This window comes from Pleurodeles waltl, chromosome 11 (assembly GCF_031143425.1).
Source record: "Pleurodeles waltl isolate 20211129_DDA chromosome 11, aPleWal1.hap1.20221129, whole genome shotgun sequence".
NCBI classification, from domain to species: Eukaryota; Metazoa; Chordata; class Amphibia; order Caudata; family Salamandridae; genus Pleurodeles; species Pleurodeles waltl.
In genome coordinates, this window is record NC_090450.1 from 900,931,833 (window position 1) to 900,955,469 (window position 23,637).

Below are 23,637 nucleotides of genomic sequence, written 5' to 3' on the forward strand. Positions count from 1 at the left end.
TGGAAATATGTCCAGCAGCCACATGGGCATCACTGCACATGTTTGCCAAACACAACTGAGTAGACAGTTAGGTCCGGTGTGATGGGCATTTTGCCTGTTTGGTCCTCCAGGACTTCTTAGTGAAACCACAAACCCACCTCTGGGGAGAGATTGCCTTGGCATCTATTCTGAAGTAAGGAATCTGCGGCTAGAAGGCTCTATCGGATGAACAAGTTGCTTACCTTCAATAACGCCTGATCTGGTAGAGACTCTGTCTAGCCACAGATTCCTTAACAGTCCTCCCTGTTCTGCAAACTGTGTGTCATTTATTATAGAAGTGTTCCTTCAGGACCTCTTTTTGGTAAACTAGTCATTTCTCCTCAGCTTGGCTCTGTAATTATTATCCAGAAGAACTGTCAAGAAATGAGGGCAGTGCACAGGAGTTGTGCCTGCATAGGCACCAAGTACATAATTTCAGGCACCAACAATGCCACACACAGCTGAACGACACCACTTACTGGTGCTCAAGGGGATTGCTCAAAAAATTCCAGATCCAGTTTGATGTCTGGAGAATAATCCAAGGCGTTACTAAAAATAAGTAACTTGTTCGAAAGGTATGTCACTTTATTACAATTACATTGCGAGTCAGTTGCCCACTGTTCATTCAATATCTTTTGTAATGTAATTGAAGTGCAAATGCAGCTGGTCCCTTTAAAAAAGCCTACTAACACACTGATTAACTTTTTCCCATCTGAGACCACTGCATAGAATCAACCAAAAAAAAAAAAAAAAACTAAGAGAAGGTATCTGAGCCCCCAGATTCCATTAGATCATACCCAGTTCTAATCTCTATGGCTGTAGCATTACATTAGACAGCAGTCAATAGTGCCTTTTGACAGGCACTCTCTAAAGACTACTAATCAACAAATAATGCAGTTATTCAATATTGGTAAACACTACATTCAGTTTATTTGCCAAACAGTGTTTTTGGATGAGGAAGTCTCACCCACATTGTAATGGCATGCGTTATATAGGGAACCTTACCCCACCCTTATAAGATGATACTTATAGGGTGAAATCAACCCCTGCAACAGTGAGTTACTTATAAGAGCTACTGAGTATAAGAAGGATCAGGCTGCCTAAACTTACCTCAAGGTAGACCCAAAGCTCATTCTTTTATTTGTGGGTAAAATTAAAATATGCATAGAGAGTGCTAAGACTCAAACATCCTTGTGAGTGCCTACACATTTCTGCCTGTTCAGATGCCCAAAATTTCAGAGGTTTTCCTCAATTGTGTGAATGATCCCTTACTTGATAATGTGCGTATGAACTCATACATAATATGTTTTGTTATAGAAGATGGTCGCCTACCTTATTTGATGGTGGAGAACTATAACCCTAACTAGGGGAGTTTTAAATCCTTATGGTCATGCCAGAAGGGGATACCTACTGTAGTCACATATTCATCAAGTAGCATCCTTCTATTTTTACCTACTGTGCCTCCTGCATGTTGAATTGAATGAAAAACATTGAAGTTTCATTTTATAGGAGTAGGCAGCGGTGCGTGGTTCCATTGGGCTTCCTTTCTATTTGCAAATGGGTTACCAACTCCTGCAAAGAGTCAGTACAGTGTTAATGTTTTGCAATCCCAGTTCGGTCGCAAAACATTAATACATCCCATTGAGATTCGGTATATGGAAGGAACACCCAAAACACACCCTTTACAAATACTGAATCACAAGCACAAATTGAGTGATGCTTTGAACATATGTAAAAGCATTTTTGTGGTCGTAAACAGCTCAGTAGGGCTGTTTCAGACCACAAAAATGCTTTGTACATATGAACCAGTATCTCTTATAAAGAAGTCCCTCTAACAAAGAGTGAATCCACCCTGTATTAGTATTATCTTGTCAGGGTAGTGTGAGATCACCTACAGCAGTAAACCATGACACTACAATGTAGGTGAAATGTCCTTCCCCAAAAACATATTGTTTGGCAAAAACATCATGGATTAGTGTTAGATACAGGGAGGCTGTGCAGTGATTTCTATCCTTTCACTCTCTTTTTACGATATTCTGCCCTCTAAAGAGTGCCCTTAATCTTGGATGTGCAGTGCCAACAACTCTGCACCATATAAGGCATGGCAGATTACATTCAGTAAGAATGCAATTAAGGCTGAAACTTAAGAAACCCCTCAAAAACAGTTATGAGGCCAAAGCAGGGCATTAACTGAGGAAAGAGTGCTTATAGTAGGAGTATAGTTATATCTTTTCAAATTTGATACAAATCAAACACCCAGGTATTTACATTTGGACACCTGCTCTAACTTAGAACCACCTTGTGAATTTAAAGGTTTTCTGAGAAAAATATAAGAATCTTTGTTTTTTCCTTGTTTATGGCCTTACCTTAGAAGGCACTGGTTGATTTGACTAATGTTTCTGATAGCTAAGAATCTGAAATTGTGTGTGTAATTTATTTGGGGAAAATTCATCCACAGAAATTGTTGTTTTGAGCCAGGTGTCTTAAAGGGATTGTGCATGTTTTAAAATCGCCTTCTCTAATTTAATGGGGTAATGATTGCAATGTTGTCAAGGAATATGAATATTTTTTCCCCTAGTATCACATTTCATATTGCCATTTTTTAAGAAAGGGCAGACTCTACATTTCAGTGTCCATTGTTACTCAGATTCCACTGGCCAGAGTAAGTGAAAATCTTACCTGGTCTTTATGACCAAGAGAAGAATACTTTTCTTTGGTACTGAACTGTTAAAAAAAAAAATCTTGACCCTAAGGACCTGGAACTTTTTAGAAGATGATAGTTTGCAAGATGGGAAAGCTGCTGACTCTTTATATTTATTCTGGTTGGTGTTAGTAAGATACTGTTTAAAAATGTCATATGTTTCTTGAAAGAGCTTGATGTCTGCATAGCATGATCTGAATAAAGTTGTAATAGGTGGGTAATTTACAGTCTACAACTGTGAAGTTTTATTCTCATATGTATTTTTTTTTTTTTTTTTTTACAGGTGGTTCCTTTCGTCATTTTCTTTGGCAAGTCTGTAAAGAACTTCAGAGCACATCACTTTCACTCCTTCTGTTGTGTCCAAGTTCCGCTGCTAATAAAAATAAGGTAAAGCTACAAGTAACAAGTTGACTTTGAAACTAATCAAATAATGAGATAACTGTGTTTATGGCTTGCATCTATTTTTGATTAGTAAACAACTTAAAAAATATTTGTAACTAGTACAGAGGCTTAAAATCTTAGAAATAAGCATTAAAGTAGCTGCAAGAAATCAAAGTTTCGTTTCTTTATTGGAGATTGATTTTTCTAGCTGCGAACTCAGTGGGAAAAGTGTATATGAGAGAATATGCTTTTAATGTGTGTTGTAAATCTGCAGTTCCCTAATAAAACATTTGAATCAATACATGGCTTAAAATTTCCCTTTCATTTTCATTCGGTGTCTTTTATGCATTACACTGCCACTGCCAGGCCCCACTAGTTGGTAGTATGGCTAGTAACAGACATTAATACTACTTCAAATAAAATGCATCATGGCTCTGCAAAGTCTTGAGGATGGTATTAATAGTAATGTTGCCTTCTGTACTTATTTCTGAATGATTTGGCTCAGTTGTCAGTTAAATGTTACTATCCTCTTTTGCAGGTATTTACGGCTGTAAATTGACTATCATGCATTTATGGAATTGCATTGAGGTCCATTGCATGTTGAGGAAGATACACATTTAGGACCCCACCTTAAAAATGGCCTTCCTTGTGGCCATCACGTCTGCACAGAGAGTGAGTGACCTACTAGCTCTTTGTTCAAAGTCACCCTTCATCTGTGTCTATCCTGACAAGATGGTGGTTCATACTAGGGCCTCTTTCCTCCCTAAAGTGGTCACGCCCTTTCACGTAGGCCAATCCATCACCTTGCCTAGTTTTTACACATCCCTACATTCTTCACTTGAGGAGGAGACACTCAACGCTCTGGATCCAAAAAAAGCATTGGTGTTCTACCTCAATCGGTTATGTGGATGTGAAGAAAGGATGGGCAGTGCAGAAGAAAATCATTCCAGATGGGTTGTTCTCTGCATCAAAATGTGCTATGATTTGGCTAAGAAGCAACTCCCTGAAGGTTTGTGTGCTCTCTCCACCAGAGCAACAGCTGCAACCACTGCGTTAGCATGCAGAGTCACAGTCATGGACATCTGCCAGGCAGCAACGTTTGCATCCTTGCACACATTCATCAAACACTGGTGCTTGGACAGTCAGGTCCGCAGAGATGACTATTTTGGCTGTTTGGTCCTGCAGGATTTCTTAATATGATCTTGGTTTGCAGACCCTCCTCCGGGGATGGTATTGCTTAGGTATCTATTCTAAGGTAAGGAATCTGCAACTAGATGCCACTGTTAGAAGAACAAGTTACTTACCTTCGGTAACAAATTATCTCGTAGAGACATATTCTAATTGCAGATCCTTATCGACCCACCCATCCTCCCTGCAAATTGATTTCTAGGGACACAGACTCCCTTTCAAGACCTAGTTCTTGTGCACTAGTCTCAGTGCTCTTCATGACTCCCCGCTTCTGGCATGGAAAGTTGTGAAAAGGGGTGGTGCCTGTTTACAACCGTGACGTCATTACGGCGACCGCAATGCCAACGACAGACGTGGAGTTGACCGACTGCTCGCAAGGGTACTGCTCAAAGAAAAATCTCCAGATCCAGTCGGACGCCTGTGGGAATTTCTAAGGTAAGGAGTATGCAAGTAGAATGTGTCTCTACCAGATAATTAATTACCGAAGGTAAGTAACTTGTTCATATGTGGTGAATTCCATATTTTCTCTCTTTCAAAACAACATTTGGCTGTGGTACATAGAACCCAGCGTTTTGTATTAATCTTAAACCAGTGTCCGGTGAATTGTTTATTATTGAACGATAACTAGATAGAATATATTTGTATGCCTATCAAACAGCTCTGTATTTATCATGTTTTTCTTGTTTTATCTTTTAAAGGGAAAGTACATTTTGACTCCTAGCCCCATCACTTATGCAGAAGAGCAGCTACTACATTTCTTTGGTCAGCTATTGGGTATTGCCATCCGCGCAGATCTTCCACTACCACTGGACCTGCTGTCTTCGTTCTGGAAGATGATTGTAGGCGAGCCGCTCGATCCTGATGCTGATCTTCTGGAAGCTGACATACTCACCTATAACTACATCAAAAAAATTGAAAATGTAATTTCTTTAACTTAATTTACTGCTTGTTTATGTATCCGCCTTATATTGTACCCATGCTGACCTTTTAGCTTAACATCCCTGACTTACATGGTGCTGTCTATTATACAAGTTTGCTTTTTAATACCAATCTGAATATCCTCATGTATGTAAATGTCTGAATGCTTGTCTCACATAGGACAGTGTAAATAAGAACTCTGTCTGACTCTTTGCCAATAGGTTGAAAATGCACTACCAGTATGCGATTTCCACAGAAAATGCTTTAGAGATCGGTTTGTCCAATCAAATGTCACTATTCCTTACCATGAGATCAATGAAGTATACACTGTGAAATGTTTACTCTGACTTTTATTTCTTACTGCATATTCCATGTGTAGGAAGTTGGCTCTGTATATACTATACCAAAGTAAGGTATAGTGTGCACAGAGTCCAGTGGATCCCCAGGGGCTAAAGTAAATAATATTAATGCTCTCTATTGTGGTAGTGTGGTCGAGCAGTTAGGCTTATCAGAAGGTAGGGCTAAGCATTTGTTGTATACACACAGTTATGTATCAAAAAATATACTTTGCTACTTTATTACTAGAAACAAAAGGATCTTTGTTGCAGTTTCAAGAATGTATCACTTTCAAGTATTGAATGCAAATTCACGGGTAAAACAGTTTACAGGTAATTAATCCTTTCAATTTCAAAAGTAAACAGTGCAATTTCTCATAGAAAGCAGTGCAATCCTAGGGGAGGAAAACTAACAACAAAACTTGCAGGTAAGTACTTGATTTACAGTCCCGGTCTTCGGGGGATAGGGTGGCCACAGGGCAAAGTTTAGGAAGACACCATTGGTGCATCACCAGCAACACAGTGCCAACTGACTGCAGAGGTCATAGTTATTGTTCAGCACCCTCTAGAATCCTATAGAGGCTTGGGGCACTTAGAAAGAAACAGCTTGCAGGTGAGTACCCATGACTTCAAGACACAGACCTTGTGGTTTAGATCAGCACTGGGTGGGGTGGGGGGCACAGGTCAGCACCACACACCCCCTCAGTGGCACAGGGGCAGCCGGGTGCAGGGTGCAAACACAGCGCCAGGCACCCAATGCTTTTCAGTGGAGGGACACCGGAGATCACAAATATGCTGCAGGCTTGGTCCAGGGAGTCAGCTGAAAAAAAACCAACGGCTGGACAGGTAAGTAAAGAGACCAATAAATGTTGCTGGACAGTCAGTTGGGTTTCTCAAGGCCTGGGGGTGCCGTTAGGCATCTGGAAATCTTCACCAGATCCAGTCGTGGTCAGGTGGGTCAGCTGAATTTAGGATGGAGGCGTTGTCATGTTGGTCCCAGGATGGACTTGAGGTCGGAATCACCTGGGAACCTTCTCTGGACCGGTGGGCCCCGTGGACACGGGCCATGGGCGTTGGTTTCAAAGTGGGCAGGAGCCACGGATTCGGGGCGATTCTGGAGTCCCTCTTGAAGGTTTCTTGGTGGACAGGGCTGCTGTCCTTGGGAGATCTTGGTCCTTGGGTGGCAGGAAGTCCTCTGGGGGGTTGTAGAGGTCGTTGGCCCTGCTGGATGCGTCACCTTTTTGTAGCAGGTGTCTTGAAGCTGCAGACAGGCTGGTACGGCTGGAGGCAAGTCAGTTGTCGTCTGGAGTCTTCTCTGCTGGTGGGCTCTTAAGTCGTTCTTCTGCTTTTCAGGTCGCCAGTGTAGGAAGCTGGCTCCAAATATACTATATCAAAATGAGATATAGTGTGCACAGAGTCCAGGGGTTCCCCAAGAGGCTTGACAAAGGCAATAATAGATAATACTAATGCTCTATTTGTGGCAGTGTGGTCAAGCAGTTCGGATTATCAGAGGGTAGTGTTAAGCATCTGTTGTACACACACAAGCAATATTGAGAACTTTGAATGGAATCAACAATGTACACAGTTTTCTTCAAAATGGCAAAACAATGCGGTGGCAGTCCTCGCACAGCTTGAACCCGGTCTTCAGGGGCATCCTCGACGCAGCAAAGGTCGCACCAAAAAAGTTCAACAAAACGGTCGAATTCGGCCAAAAAATAGCCGAGGGTAGCTCTCTCTTGGATCAGCGATTGGCGCGAAAAGAAAAGAACTGACGTCACTGCGCAAGGGCGGCGTCTGTGTACTACTCCCAACGTCATCACGCCGACCATGGCGCCTGCGGAGTCGACAGACGTCACCTACCAACGCGCAAGGGTATTGCTTGAAGAAAAAATTTCCGGATCTAGTCTGACGCCTGGAGGAAAATTCTATTGTAAGGAATCTGCAACTAGAATATGTCTCTCCCAGATATTTTGTTACCGAAGGTAAGTAACTTATACGACAGATACTTGACACAGTAATACTTAGAACTTTGAATGGAATCAACAATGTACACAGTTTTCTTTAAAATGGCAAAAAAGCTTTTTTTTAAAGTGAACACTTCAATTTTCAACAGTTCCTGGGGGAGATAAGTAACATACAGTTTTTGAGGTAAGTAACAAACTGTCGTAGTTTGGACTCTTGCTTTGGGCAAGATTGCTGGTTCAAGGATGACAGTACTTATGTTTGCAGGTGACTATGCCTATCCTACAACAAGTTGCAACTGTAGTCCCAACTCTTCCGGCTCACTAGCAGTACCTCACAAAAAACCCAAACAGTTAAGGGTGATTTGTGGCAGCCTTTACGCATAGACTCAGAAGTATGACATCCCAGGGATTATCGTGGTTAAACGGAGATTACCCCTTTCTCACAGATATATCATGTCTCAACCAAACAGAGGCAATAACGAATATGGAGTAATGTTTCAATAGTCTTTATTTAATACAATCTGCACTCTGCGGTAAATCGCATGGGCTGCAATGATAAGGATAATGAACAGTGCAAGAAATAGAATTGTAAAGACAAGAGTCATGATTATGAAGACCCCCACCATCTTGCATTAGCATGGAAAGACATAAAGTATGTAGTATGTCCTAGTACCCTATCGTAATAGGCCTAATCTGCTACCTAGAAGAGAGCTGGGTATGTTAAACCTAATCTGCCAATGCTTCCCTAGAAGGAGCCCCCAATCCTTGTTACCTTGGAATGAGATCTTAAGCTCATACTTCGAAGGAACACGAAGTCCGGGTCCGCCTCAAGGCGACTTGCAGCATCGATAGCAGCAATGGTATCTGGTCGGAATCCCTCTGATTATCTGTCTAAAGTGTTATTTATTTATACAGATCTACTTGGACCCCTGACGTAGGTTGTTCCAAAACAATAGATAACACTGCATGCTTGGGATGGTAATTTCTAATGTGAGCACCTACAGTTTGTTTGTCTTTGTCACATGAGTTGACGCCTTAGCATGGTGACACTGATAACATAACTCTAAACAAAAGGGCCTAACTATAAACAAGGCAGCCATCCTAGAAGAATTAATTAAATAAGTGGTCTAAGACAGAGCAAGCTAAGTAGGTTAAAAGTCACTAGGTGACGGGGGCACGAGTCTGCAAGCCAAAGGCTAAACTAACTCCCGCTATCCCATTAAAACAAACTAGGATTCACTACAAAACTTACGGGTTCAATATCCGGGGCATAGGTAGCCCACCGTTGGGGGGTTCAAGAGAACCCCAAACACCCAGCACCAGCAAAACAGGGCCAGTTAGGTGCAGAGGTCAAACAGCAGTGCAGAGAGGTCAGCCAAGGGTGGACACATCGTCGAAGTCACCTGGGGATCCTCTCTGGCTAATTGATTTCTCTGGAAACGGGCCAGGGGTGTCGAGTGCAGAGTAGTTGAACTCACGCTTCTGGAGTGAGGTGAGAGTCCCTTCAGAGTTGGTTTCTTAGTCTTCTTTTTGGACAGGTCCGCTGTCCACAGGAGTTTTAGTCCTCAGTGATGCAGGCAGACCACTGGTGGCTTTTCAGGGGTTGCTGGTCCTGCAGAACACATTGCTTCTTTTTTTGCACCTTTTCGAAGCAGGAGACTTGCTGGTAGGCCTGGGGCTGAGTCAGTTGTTGTTTCCTTCTCTTCTCTGTGGGGTTTTCAGCTCAGAAGTCCTTCTTCTTTCTTGAGGTCATCAGGAATCTGAAGAAGTGGGTTCATGGTCACCCCTAAATACTAAATTTAGGGGGGTGTTTAGGGTCAGAGGGCAGTAGCCAATGGCTACTGTCCCTGATGGTGATTACACCCTCCTTGTGCCCACTCCCTCTAGGGAGGGGGCACATCTCTATCCCTATTGGTCCTAATCTTCCAAAGCAAGATGGAGGATTTCTCAAGGAGGGGGTCACTTCAGCTCTGGACACCTTAGGGGTGGTCCTGGCTGAGGGGGTGACTCCTCTTTGTTTTTCTCCTTATCCCTCTGGATTTGCACCAAAAGTGGGGGCTCGTCTGGGGTCGGGCATCTCCATTAGCTGGAGTGCCCTGGGGCACTGTAACACCAGGCTTGAGCCTTTGAGGCTCACTCAAGGTGTTACAGTTCCTGCAGGGGGAGTAGTGAAGCACCTCCACCCAGGACAGGCTTTGTTTCTGACCACAGAGTGCACAAAGGCACTCACCCATTGTGGTCAGAAACTTGTCTGGGAGTGGCAGGCTGGCACAGACTGGTCAGCCTTGCACTAGCAGTTGGGCTACCATACAAGGGGCATCTCTAAGATACCCTCTGTGTGCATCTTTCAATAATTCCCACACTGGCATCAGTGTGGGTTAATTGTGCTGAGTTTGATACCAAACTTCCAAGTGTTCAGTGTAGCCATTATGGTGCTGTGGAGCTCGTAATGACGAACTCCCAGACCATATACTCAGTATGGCTACCCTGCACTTACACTATCTAAGAATTGACGTAGACACTGTAGGGGCATAATGCTCATGCAGATATACCCTCACCTGTGGTATAGTGCACCCTGCCTTAGGGCTGTAATGCTTGCTAGGGGGGTGACTTATGTATGCCAGAGGTGTTTTTTCTCCCCATCAGCACACACAAGCTGTGAGGCAGTGTGCATGTACTGAGCGACGGATCCCTGAGTGTGGCATAATACATGCTGCAGCCCTTAGGGACCTTCCCTGACCACAGGGCCCTTGGTAGCAGGGGTACCTTTTACAAGGAACTTATCTGTGTGCCAGGGCTGTGCCAATTGTGGAAACAAAGGTACAGTTTTAGGGAAAGAACACTGGTGCTGGGGCCTCGTTAGCAGATTCCCAGCACGCTTCCAATCAGAGCTGGCATCAACACTAGGCAAAAAGTGGGGGGTGGCATTTTTCTGCAGCCAGGAATCTGAAGAGCAAGGTTCAGGGGTGCCCCTAAATACTAGATTTAGGGGCATTACAGGGTTATGCCTACTGTCCTGAGGGTGGCTACATCTTTCCTGTGCCCAATCCCTTTGGGGAGGGGGACACATTCCTAACCCTATTGGTTGCTCTCTTAAAAGACAAGATGGAGGATTTTGCAAGGAGGGGGTCACCACAGCTCTGGGCACCCAAGGGTGGTACCAGCTGAGGTGGTCATTCCTCCTTGTGTTTACTAATTTTCCCGCCAGACCACTAGCTGAAGTACCCTGGGGCAGTGTAATAAAAGGCAGGAGCTTTTGAGGCTCATTACCAAGTGTTGAAGTTCCTGCAGAGAGGAGCTGTGAAGCACCTCTACCCAAAACAGGCTTTGTCCCTGACCCCAGAGAGCACAAATGCTCTCACCCCATGGGATCAGAAACTTTTCTATTACCGGCAGACTGACAGACTGGTCAGACTCACACTAGAGGGTTGGGTGAAATTCAGGAGGCACCTCTAAGATTCCCTCTGTGTGCATTTTTTTAATAAATCCAACACTGGCACCAGTGTGGGATTTTTGAGCAGAGGAGTTTGATACCAAACTTCCTAATCTTCAGTGAAGCCATCATGGAGCTATGGAGTTCGTAATGACAACCTGCCAGTCCATATACTCAATATGCACACCCTGCACTTACAATGTCTAAGAATGGACTTCGACACTGTAGTGGCATATTGCTCATTAGCTATGCTCTCACCTGTGGTATAGTGCACCCTGCCTTAGGGCTGTAAGGCCTGCTAGAGGGGTGACTTACCTATGCCACAGGTAGTGGTTTGTGGGCATGGCACTCAGAGAGGGATGCCATGTCGATTTTACCTTTTTCTCCCCACTATCACACACAATCTGCAATGGCAATGTGCATGTGTTTGGTGAGCGGTCCCTTGGGGTGGACCAACATATGCTGCAGTCCTTAGAGATCCTCCCTGGCCACAGGGCCCTTGCTACTAATATCTTTTACAAGGGACTTTGCTATGTGCCCGGGCTGTGCCAATTGTGGAACACAGGTGCTGGGGCCTGGTTAGCAGGATCCCAGCACACACTCAGTCAAGTTACATCAGATATCAGGCAAAAAGTGGGGAGATAAAGGGCACTTTTTTACACAACCCCCTCCCAAACGAAAGAGGATGAGACTAACCTTTCCCAAGATAGTCTTCATTATCCAAGTGGAAGAACCTGGAAAGTCCATCTGCTTTGGCATGGGCAGTCCCAGGTCTATGTTCCACAGTCAAGTCCATTCCCTGTAGGGAGGTGGACCACCACAAAAGTTTAGGGTTCTCGCCTTTCATCTGCATAAGCCATCTAAGAGGTCTGTGATCAGTTTGAACAATGAAGTGAGTATCAAACAAGTATGGTCCCAACTTTTTCAGGGACCAAACCACAGCAAGGGCCTCCCGCTCAATGGCACTCCAAAGCTTTTCGCTGGGGAGTAACCTCATGCTAATAAAAGCAACAGGCTGGTCATGGCCATCATCGTTGGTTTGTGATAGGAGTGCTCCTACGCCATTTTCAGAGGCATCTCCCTGCGCAATCAACTGCTTAGAGTAGTATGGAGCTTTAAGAACTTTGGGCTGAACACATTGCCTCCTCCAGGGTGTCAAAGGTCTTTTGACAACTTACTGTCCAGTCAACTTTCTTGGGCTTTTTTTTTTTTTTAGAGGGGTCACAGTGGATCCATACCCTTCACAAACCTCCTGTAATAACCAGTCAAGCCAAGGAATGTCCTGACTTGAGCTTCCCATTCAAAAATTGTCTGGATCTTGGGCTGTGAGGGTTGCACTTGGCCTCCACCTACAAGCTGACCCAAGTATTCAACAGTGCTCTGCCCTATCTGGCATTTGGGTGCCTTAATACTGAGGACTGCAGATTGCAGGGTCTGCAGAACTTTCCCCAGGTGGACCAGGTGATCCTGCCAGGAGGAACTAAAGATAATAATTTAATCTAGATATGTTGCACTAAAGGACTATAATCCAGCAAGGACTTCATTCACCAATCGTTGGAAGGTGACAGGGGTATTCTTTAAACCAAATGGCATAACGGAGAAACGGTAATGCCCATTAGGTGTGAAGAATGCTGTCTTTTCTTTTGCTCCTGGTGCCATGCGAATTTGCCAGTAACCTGCAGTTAAGTCAAATGTACTGAGAAACTCTGCTGCACTGAGTTTGTCTATCAGCCCATCAGCCCTGGGTATAGGGTGAGCATCTGTCTTAGTGACAGAGTGGAGACCTCTGTAGTCCTTACAGAACCTAATTTCTTTCTTTCCATCCTGGGGATGAGGCTTGGGGACTAAGACCACTTGACTAGCCCAGGGGCTGTCAGAGGGTTCAATAACCCCTGAATCCAGAATCTTGTAGACGTCAACTTTGATGCTCTTCTTAACTTGGTAAAACTGCCAATAGATCTTGGATTAGACAATCAAGCTGTCTTCAGTGTCCACATCATGGGTACACCAGTGTGTCTGGGCAAGGGTTAAGGAGAAGAGCTCTGCAGACTGTTGCAGGACTTGCCTGCAGTCAGCCTGCTGTTGGGCACTGAGGTTATCTGAGCAGACAACTACATCAACTGGCCCATCTTTTGGACTGTAGGAGAGGAGGTCAGGGAGAGGTTCACTCTCTACTTCCTGATCCTCATCAGTAACATCAGTATGGTTACATCAGCCCTATCACAGAAATGTTTGAGGCGGCTTACATGGATTACCTTTTTGGGAGTCCTGCTAGTGCCCAGGTCTACCAAGAAGGTTACCTCACTTTTCTTTTCTAGGTTAGGATAAGTGCCACGCCATGTGTCCTAAAGTGCCCTGGGAGCCGCAGGCTTCAGAACTCACATATTCTGCTCTGGTTTAAACTCCACCAGTGCAGCCTTTTGGTCATACCACTGCTTCCTGAGTTGTTGGCCGGCCTCATGGTTTCGGATGCTTTGTCCATGTAGTCTGCCGTTCTAGAACATAGGCCTAGGACATAGTCCACAACATTTTGCTTAGGTTCGCGGAGAGGTCTCTCCCAACCCTCCTTCACAAAAGCAAGTGATCCCCTGACTGGATGGCCAAACAGAAGTTCAAAGGGGGAAAACCCTACTTACTTCTGAGGGAACTTGTCTGTATGTGAAAAGTAGGCATGGCAAAAGGACATCCCATCTCCTTTTGAGCTTTGCAGGGAGTTCCATGATCATGCCTTTCAATGTCTTTTTGAGCCTTTCATCAAGTCCATTGGTTTCTGGATGGTATGGTGTGGTAAACTTGTAAGTCACCCCACACTCATTCCACGTGTGTTTCAGGTAAGCTGACATGAAGGTGGCACCTCGGTCAGAAACTACCTCCTTAGGAAACCCTTCTCTGGTAAAGATACCAATGAGAGCTTTGGCTAATGCAGGGGCTGTAGTAGAGTTAAGGGGAATTGCTCCAGGATACCTGGTAGCATGATCCACTACTACCATTATATATTAGTTTACTGAGGCTGTGGGTAGTTCAAGTGGACCCACTATGTCCACTCCCACTCTTTCAAAGGGGACCCCCACCACTGGAAGTGGAATTAGGGGTGCCTTTGGGTGGCCACCTGCCTTACCACTGGCTTGGCAGGTGACACAGGAGCTGCAAAACTACTTCACCTTTTCTGACATGTTGGGCCTTCAAGAGTGGGTCAGGTCCTCTGTCCCTGGCACAGCTGGTTCCTAGTGGTTCCCCCTCGGCCTAAGAGCTCAACCTGGTACGGTTCAAGTCCCATGGACTCAGTTCCCTCTGGGTTAGTAAGAATTCTTCCTGAGAAAAGAAGTCTGGAGATTTTTGCTGTTCAGATGTAGTCTTCTAGTCTTCTTGCCCGTTCTCTTGGAAGGTTGGGCCATTATTCCAGGCTCCAACACTTCCTTTTCACCCTGTGCTTGGCTCTGTGCTCTGGTTTTCACCCACACCATCTCTGGGATTCCCAGCATGGCTGTATGGGTTTTGAGTTCTACCTCAACCCATGCTGAGAACTCCAGGTCATTCCCTAGCAGACATTCAACTGGGATTGCAGAAGAGACCACTACCTGGTTCAGGTCAGTAACCCCTTCCCATTCTAAGGTCACCATAGCCATGGGATTGACCTTAGTTACATTATCAGCATTGGTAATTGGATATGTTTGTCCAGCCAAGTAACGTTCTGGGGAAACCAGTCTATCTGTCACCATGGTGACAATGGCACCTGTATCCCTCAGGATGTTTACTCTAGTCCCATAAATCAAGGGATGCTGTCTGTATTTGTTCATTTTAGGGGGCCAGACAGGAAGAGTGGCACCATCTACCCCACCCTCAGAAACTAAAGTACCTTCAGTGTCATCCCTGATTTGCTCTGGGCACACTGTTGATCCCACCTGGAGTCTGGTTCTACCAGAGCAACTGGTGCAGTTCTAGGGGGATTCTTTTTGGGACAGGCCAAGTCTCCCATTGGTGTCCATTCTGTCTACAGTTAAAATGCCAGGCCTTTTTAGGATCAAAGTTTTTACCTTTGTATCCAGGAGTAGATGGTAAAGAGGTTGGAGGCCCACCATCCTGAGCAGGTTTTTCGGGGCCTTTAGAAGACTCTTTGCTTTTATCCTTAGGTGTCTCACCGACCTTCCCTTGGGAAGCTTAGTAACCCCTCTCTTTTGGTCACCCCCAGTGTAAGTCTTGGTCACCCTAGTTTTGACCCAGTGGTCTGCCTTCTTTCTCAGTTGTTGGGGGGAAATTGGACCTAGGTCTACCAGATATTGATGCAACTTTTCATTGAAGCAGTTACTTAAGATGTGTTCATTCATAAACGCATTGTATAGCTCATCATATTCATGCCCTTCACTTCCAGTTAACCAACTATCTATTGTCTTCACTGAGTAGTCTGTGAAATCAACCCAGGACTGGCTCGAGGTTTTGTGAGCCCCCCGAACCTAATATATACTCCTCAGTGGTGAGTCCAAAGACCTCAAACGGGGTAGCCTTCATAAGGTCATAGGACTCAGCATCTGCTTCAGTGAGTGTGAGGAGACTATCCCTACACTTAGTAGTGAATAGTTCTCAAAGGAGAGCTCCCCAGTGATGCTTTTTCATTTTCCACATTCCACAAGCCCTTTCAGAGGTTGTGAACCATTTGGTGATGTCATCACCATCCTCATACCTGGGGACAGTTCCCTTGGGGACTTTAGCGTCATAAGATTGCTCTATGTCCCTAGGAATTATGTTACTGCCTCCATTCATTGGTACTAAGCCCATTTCTGCTCTCTTCCTCTCTATAGCCAGAAGCTCTCTCTCCAAAGCTAGTTTTTTCGCCATCCTTGCTAAAAGGAAGTCCTCTTCACTGAGGCTGCCGTCAGTGTTCCCAAAGGAACCTGACCCCCCGGTGGGAGTACCAGGCCAGGCCCTGTGAGTACTATCCTTGGAGTCAGGGGTACAGAGGCCTTGGCTTCCCTAGTTAGGTTAGGGAGGGGGGAAGATCTTCCTCCTGATCCCTAACTTCTTCCCCATCTGAGGGGAGGTATTCCTTCTCAGCAGGATGTTCCTTTGCATACTCTCTCAAGAGCTTAGCTCGGTCATCTTGAGAAGTGGGTAAGGGGTCAGGTGGAGTTCCACAATCATGTCATCTGAGCTGCTCATTATGTTACTAAGGTTGGGGATTTCTTTTAGCAACTAAAATCTGCTTCTAGCTACTTACCCTTAACTATGGTAACTTTTTTAACTTTAAAAACGAAATGCTAAAGGGGACTTAACCAAGGCTCTAGCAGGACTTTTTAAAATATTGTCAATTTAAAAATCAATTGAATCTAAAGGCAAGTTTGGAACTTAGTCTTGTGATCAGATGTTGGCTGAGTACTCCAGCAAATGCAAAGTCGTAGACCCTACCGCTGATCCACCAATGTTGGAAGCTGGCTCTGCATATGTTATACCAAAGTAAGTTGTGGTGTGCAGAGTCCAGTGGAACCCAGAGGCTTTATAGAGGTTAAGGTAGATTAATACTAGTGCTTTCTTTTGTGGTAGTATGGTCCAGCAGTTAGGCTTATCAGAGGGTATCAATCTCCGGGGCACAGGCAGCCCACCGTTGGGGGTTTAAGATAATCCCAAACACCCAGCTCCATCAACAGAGGGCAGGTTAGGTGCTTCAGAGGCCAAAATTATGTGGGCCCCTATGGAGAAGGGGTACTTCGGTTCCCTGCGTTGTCAGAGGGCAGACCAGGGGGATTTGAAGGAGCACTGGAAGGGCCCAAAGTAGGCACAAAAGCCACACCCTCAGCGACACAGAAGCAGCCAGGTGCAGTGTGCAAACATGGTGTTGGGTTCTCAATAGAACTCTATGGAGGGACCTGAGGGTAACTTAAGCGCTGCAGGCAGGGCACAGGGGGCTTCTAGGGCAGGCCACCGACTAGACAAGGGTGAGGGCCGCCTGCTGGTCGTTGCTGCACCCGTAGTCAGTTTCTCTTGGGCCTGGGGGCTGCAGGTGCAGTGCTTCTCCAGGTGACGGATATCTTTGTCTCGGGCAGTTGCGGTCCGGGGGGTCCTCGGGAATCCCTCTGCAGTCGTCATGGTGGCTCAGGAGAGGTCAGCCCAGGGTGGACATGTAGTCAGAATCGCCTGGGGATCCTCTCTGGCTAGGTGATTTCTCTGGACACGGGCTGGGGCGTCGGGTGCAGAATAGTTGGGACTCACGCTTCTGGAGTGAGGTTGGAGTCCCTTTAAATATGGTTTCTTGGTCTTCTTGTTGGCAGGTCCGCTGTCCACAGGAGTTTCTTGGTCCTCAGTGATGTAGGAAGTCCCCTGGAGGCTTTTCAGGGGTTGCTGGTCCTGCAGAACGCGTTGCTTCTTCTTTTGCAGCATTTTGAAGCAGGAGACGGGCTGTTAGGGCTCGGGCAGTTGTTGTCTCCTTCTCTTCTCTGCAGAGTTTTCAGCTCAGCAGACCTCCTTCTTTCTTGAGGTTGTCAGGAATCTGAAGAGCTGGGTTCAGGGTCGCCCCTAAATACTCAATTTAGGGGTGCGTTTAGAGTCAGGGGGCAGTAGCCAATGGATACTGTCCCTGAGGGTGGCTACACCTTCCTTGTGCCGACTCCCTCTGGGGAGGGGGGGCACATCCCTATCCGTCCTACTCCTCCAACGCAAGATGGAGGATTTCTCAAGGAGGAGTAGGTCACTTCAGCCCTGGACACCTTAGGGGTGGTCCTGGCTGAGGGGGTGACTCCTCTTTGTTTTTCTCTTTATCCCTCTGGACTTGCCACCAAAAGTGGGGGCTCGTCCGGAGGGCGGGCATCTCCACTGGCTGGAGTGCCCTTGGGCACTGGTACACCAGGCCTGAGCCTTTGAGGCTCACCAACAGGTGTTACAGTTCCTGCAGGGGGAGGTGTGAAGCACCTCCACCCAGGACAAGCTTTGTTTCTGACCACAGAGTGCACAAAGGCACTCACCCCATATGATCAGAAACTTGTCTGGAAATGGCAGGCTGGCATAGACCGGTCAGTCTTTCAGTAGCAACTGGATTAACATACATGTGGCACTTTTAAAATGCCCTCTGTGTGCATTTTTCAATTAATCCCCCTCTGGCATCACTGTGGATTTATTGTGCTGAGAAATTTTATATCCATCTCCAATCCTTAATGTTACCCCCAAGAGAAATACTAGATGCACTACTCACGATAGAGGAAATAAAAGATGCCCTCCATGACATGAAATCTGGTGAACCACCAGGCTCAGAAGGCTACCACATAGAATACTCCCACATATTTCATGACATTCTCCTTCCTCACCTTTTTGTCCCTGACCAGAGGAGGGGTCCAAAGGTATGTTCCTGCCAGAACTAGACGTGGTCACTATCGTGATTAGTCATAAAGACGGACAACGCATATACCAGTGCTCCTCCTATAGCCCGATTTCATTGAATAATCTTGAAAGTAAACTCTTTGTGGAAACTCTTGCCAGCCGGCTCCAAGTTCTACCTACCTTGGTCCACCCTGTCCAATGCGGCTTCATGCCAGGCCGCAGCACCCAACATTGCACCCGCTGACTGCAGGTGGCTCTGTCCACTGTGCTCTTATTCTTATTTCCTTTGAGAAGGCTTTCAGCTCTGTCAACTGGACTTTCCTAGATAATGTCCTTACTCAAATGGGAGTGGGCCCAAATTTCAGAGACTTGTTATGTTCCTTTACTCAAATTCATTGGCTCAGGTCTGAATCAATAGGGCGCTGTGGATCCCTTTCCAATTCTCAGGGGTATGAGGAAGTGATGCCTCTTATCCTCCTGCTCTTTGCTCTGGCTATAGAACCCCTAGCACAACTGATGCAATCTGATGCCCAGTTATATGGCTGGTAATGGGCACTTATCACACCCCAACAGTTGGGCCCACGGATCCTCCACATCATCACATTGCACAAAGAGGCATCAGGATTCCATACTAACTGGTCTAAATCCTTGCTAATCCTGCTTAATGGAGACAATGACAACTTCTTTTGGAACGTATCTATCGCCACAAAACAACTCAGCTTTCACTGCCTATAGCTCCATAGAACCAGGTCTTACCCAGAGCCTTATTATCAACCTGCTCAGGACCAGAATGAAACTGAATCTGCAGCCATGGAGCCCAATTTTTATACATTCTCCAAAATTTTCCACTGCGATCCCAGCAACATGGTTTTGCTAATTAACTTCTCAGACCTGCTCTTTTCTTTTGACTTGCTGAACCCCTTGAATAGCCATGGACAAGTGTTGCCAATCCACATATGATGTGGTGTGTAGGCTTAGCGGATCCTTTTCTTTATTACTAGGCATCCCAACTTCTTGTAATACATGAATGGTTATGCAGGGGTGGAACAACCCGGTCTATTGTACAGAGCTGTTCCTCTTAGGCATAGACCAAATAATTGACCAATTGCATGGGAAAAACATCCCCCAATACCTTCCAGGACCCTCCAGAAGAGTGTCCCTAATCTCGCGATCAGCACTGCATATTACTGGAGGGGATGGAAAGCCAGCAATACAAACTCTGCTATAGGAAGGGAAATGGCTGTGGCACACTGTGCAATTGGAAGAGTTTAAACAATGGGACAGAGTTAGGATTAGCAACGTAGGAGTTGTCTGGCAAAGGTCACTCATAAAATCATTCCAAGATCTCCAGTCCCACTTTGGGCTCTCATAATGCCAATTTGAGACATACCTGCAATTACAAGATGCACTAGTGAGTCACTAAGCAGCATTACATGACCTTCTATAATATAATCCCCTGATAGCTAAACTTCTCAAGGGATTGGTGTGAAAAGGGATGATCTCCTAATTTTACCAATATTTAAAAATCCACACCCCAGATAAAATCACAGCCCTTCGGCAGTAGTGGGAGAACTTAATTGGTGAGATGCCTGAATAGTGCCCCACACTGTTGCAATTTCCTTACACTTCTGACTAATCAGGTTTAAATATTTGCACAATACCTATCTCACCCCCACTCCCTCTGGCATGCCCACCTGGTATCCACCAAGGCCTGCTTCAGATGTACCCTTCAAGACGCAGGCTTTTTCCACATGGGATGGGCGTGCCCCAAAATTGATGAATACTGGAGGGCCATTGAAAGAGTGCTCTCTTGGGTCCTGGCAGCTGCACTTACCTTGACCTCTAAGGTAACCCTTGGTGAGGTGGGGAGAACAAGAGGAGAACTCTGGTGGCCACAGTTCTTGCTAAAAGAGACAGCTCGTTGCTGGAGATCTCCATATGCACCCAAACTTTCAGCATGGCGGAACTCTGTGGACTGGTGCACATTAGTGGAAGAGCCAATCTACTTAGCCAGAAGGTGCCCACTCAAACATTGGAAAGTGTGGGGGAAATGATGGGAGTACTATGGACTGTATAGCCAAACGATTGTTACTTGATATAATTAATGCCTTGTGTGAGGATGATTGGGACAATGTGTTGATGCACGGCTGTTGTATGGAATGCTATGTATAATGATTTCCCTGTTTGTTTCAAAAATACAATACATTTGTTGTACAATGGCACTACTTCATGATGAAATTAAATGAGACGCTCTCTTAAGAAAATGTTGTGTAACTAATATTTTCAAAACCAAGGCATTGGGTTTATAATTATAGATACTAGGTCCCTTTCTAGCATGGCTTACTTAATAGTGCTTTACCTGTTTCCTGTTTTTCATTGCTTTTTAGCACTTTACCTATTCTTATTTTTGTCCTAGCTCAACGATGAGACTGAATTGGAGGCCCTGTGTACAGAAATAGCATCTCAGCATCTTGTAACTGAGAGCCCTGATTGTCCAAATAAACCCTGCTGCAAATTCACATATCTAACAATGAGTGGTGAAGAAGTTGAACTGTGCACCAGGGGAAGACATATTCCTGTTGTGTAAGTTATCAGTTGAAGCAAAAATAAGCCAAACGATTTTGTCTTCAGTGTATTCTCACACTTTCCTTTTTTTACTGCTCCTTTTTGAAACTTCTGTCAGCTTCATCTTTTTCTGTGAATTGTTTCAATGAAAAGGGAAAAGGTCCAATTCTCAGCGCCACAGCCAACTTGCGACTTTTAGCATTCCCAAGACCTGTTTGACTGCATTACTTAGATTTTCCAACTTTAGCAGCACTTTAATTTTACAAGAGCTGTGTCAGTGTTAGGAGTAAACTCGGCTACAACCGGTGAATTTGAACAGTTCTGCTTCTGAAGCATCTGCAAAAGTAGATGGCTTTGCTTTTGTCATGCACTTCTCCCATAGCCCACAGAAAATACTTTTTAACCTTGGGAAAATGTTTTTGGCTCAGTTTACCAGCAGTTATTCCCACAGTATAATTTATGACTTTTTGAAATAAGGTTTTGAAGAGAGGAGATAAATGTCTGTGCTTTGCTATCACCTGGTGCAATTGAGGCTTTGGCAGCAAACCTCTGCTTGAGAAGTTAAACAATCTAAGTTGTCCTTGTGATGCAAGAAGGGTGATCGGGCGTTTGAAGCACTGAGAGAATCCAGCCTGTGTTCCAAGCTCTGATTCAGCTGATTGTCTTCCATAGAGGCATTCATTAAGGTAATAGCAGCAGGTCTGGTCTTCTGGGTGATTAAATTAAGCTTTTTCCCTTAATAGGTTTATTTCTAAGTAACTTTTCTTTTCTTATATGGGGAATACATAATTTAAACCTTTTCCGAAACATGATTACCTACTTATATTTGTACTTTATAATTGGTTTTATTCAGGTCTTTTCTTAGTTTTGTTTAATTTATTCTGCAGCTTTGGTTGCCCTTACATCTTCCCCCTTTACTTGGTGTGTTTGTCTACTGTTCGGAATATTGGGCAAAGACAAATTTGGAATGTGGATTTCCTAATACATTGGTCACTTCTGTAACCAGTTTTCTAGCCAGGATTTTCATAATCCACTATTGGATTGATTAGAGCAATGTAATGAGGAGAGGTGCTAAAATATTTGACTCTGGCTGAAACATTGCACTTTTTTGCCGCAATCATGGAGTAGACTCTGTGCTCAACTGTCACCTAAGACCTGCCAACTCAACAGTCACTGCTTTAGGATTCGAGATATATTAGTTGACTTTTCATACAACTAGACGTTTCTTCAATTTGAGGTCAGAGGCCCTTATTTGCATGATCATGGCCAATCTGCAAAAAGTCAAAAGCAATCTTTTCCCCAGTGGGAAGTGTGAACAAATCCCTCCGGTTTGTATCTGTCCATGTGACAATTCAAGATCGTCCATGAATGTGTCTTCAAGTGAAACCTCTTAAATCAGCTGGTGATTCAGGTTCAATCTGTGCATTTCCTGGTGTTCTTTTCCTGCATTCCTGTAGGAAAGTAGCCTCTTTCTAGCTTGGTTACCCCTTCACTTTTTGGCCTGTTTGACTGTGTTCACTGGGATCCTGCTAACCAAGACACCAGGGACTGTGCTCTCTATTCTAAATGTGGTTGCAGTTAACTTTTTCTTCCCACAATTGGCATACTAGTCCCCCCATGTGAGTCCCTAGTGTAGGACTCCAAGAGCACAAAGGCCCTCACCCCATGGAGTCAGAAACTTGTCTGCTAGTGGTAGGCTGGCACAGACCAGTCACTCCTTGTAGGAAGCTGGCTCTGTATATACTATATCAAAATGAGATACAGTGCACACAGAGTCCAGGGGTTCCCAAGAGGCTTAACAGAGGCTAAAGTAGATAATACTAATGCTCTCTTTTGTGGTAGTGTGGTCGAGCAGTTAGGCGTATAGGGGAAGTGCAAAGCATTTGTTGTACACACACACAGACAATAGAAGCACACACTTAAGGACTTAACTCCAGACCAATGGTTTTTATATAGCAAAAATATATTTTCTTTATTTATTTGTAGAACCACAAGTTTCAAGTTGCAGATAAGTATTTCAATAGATTCGTATTTCACTCACGTATCAACAGTATTTTGTTTGAAATCGGTAAGTTATACAGTTTTTGAATTACTGGCAATAATCTGTTTTAAAAATGGACACTGCAATTTTCAGAAACAGTCCCTGGGGGGAAGAAATGTTAGTTCGTTTTTCAGGTAAGTACATCACTCACAGTTTCAGTCTCCACGTTTTAGGAAGTCCACCGGTTGGGGTTCAAGTTAACCCCAAACACCCACCACAAGCAACACGGTACCAGCCGGGTGCAGAGGTCAGAGATGATCAATTCTAAAGTGGGCTTCTATGGAGACAGGAGGTACTTCGAATCAGGTCTGCGTGCAGGTAAGTACCCGTGCCTCGGAGGGCAGAGCAGGGGGGATTAGAGGAGCACTATGGGGCCACAAGTAGGCACCAAACACACACCCTCAGCTGCCCAAGTGCAGCCATATGCAGGTTGCAAACAGGACATTGGGTTTTCAATGCTTGTCTATGGGGGGGATGCCAGGGGTCACTCAGAGGCTGCAGGCAAAGTCCAGGGGGGTGTCTCGGGCACACCACTGGTTGGAGAGGGAGGAGAGCCGCCTGCTGAACGTGTCTGCACCGGGTATCTGTTTCTGCAAGGCCTGGGGGCTGCAGGTGCAGTGCGTCTTTTGGCGTCCGATATCTTTGTCCAGAGTTTTCACGGTCAGGGGCGTTCTTGGGATTCCCGTCATTGTGGAGGGGTGGAGAGGTCAACCCAGAGTAGGCACTTGCTCAGAATAGCCGGGGGATCCTCTCTAGCTGGTTGGACCACCTGGACACAGGCCATGGGCGTC

At 45.2% G+C, this 23,637-nt stretch overlaps 1 protein-coding gene across 4 annotated transcripts in view; it reads left to right on the forward strand.

The window, feature by feature from the left end:
* Positions 1–23,637, forward strand: part of HECTD4 (HECT domain E3 ubiquitin protein ligase 4) — a 1,724,100-nt gene that overhangs the window by 1,629,717 nt on the left and 70,746 nt on the right. For all 4 annotated transcript variants that reach the window (XM_069214810.1, XM_069214812.1, XM_069214811.1 and 1 more), the window contains 3 exons: positions 3,003–3,106; positions 4,987–5,208; positions 20,657–20,823. In XM_069214810.1, the coding sequence (XP_069070911.1) occupies positions 3,003–3,106; positions 4,987–5,208; positions 20,657–20,823 (493 nt within the window). The remainder of the gene's footprint in view (positions 1–3,002; positions 3,107–4,986; positions 5,209–20,656; positions 20,824–23,637) is intronic.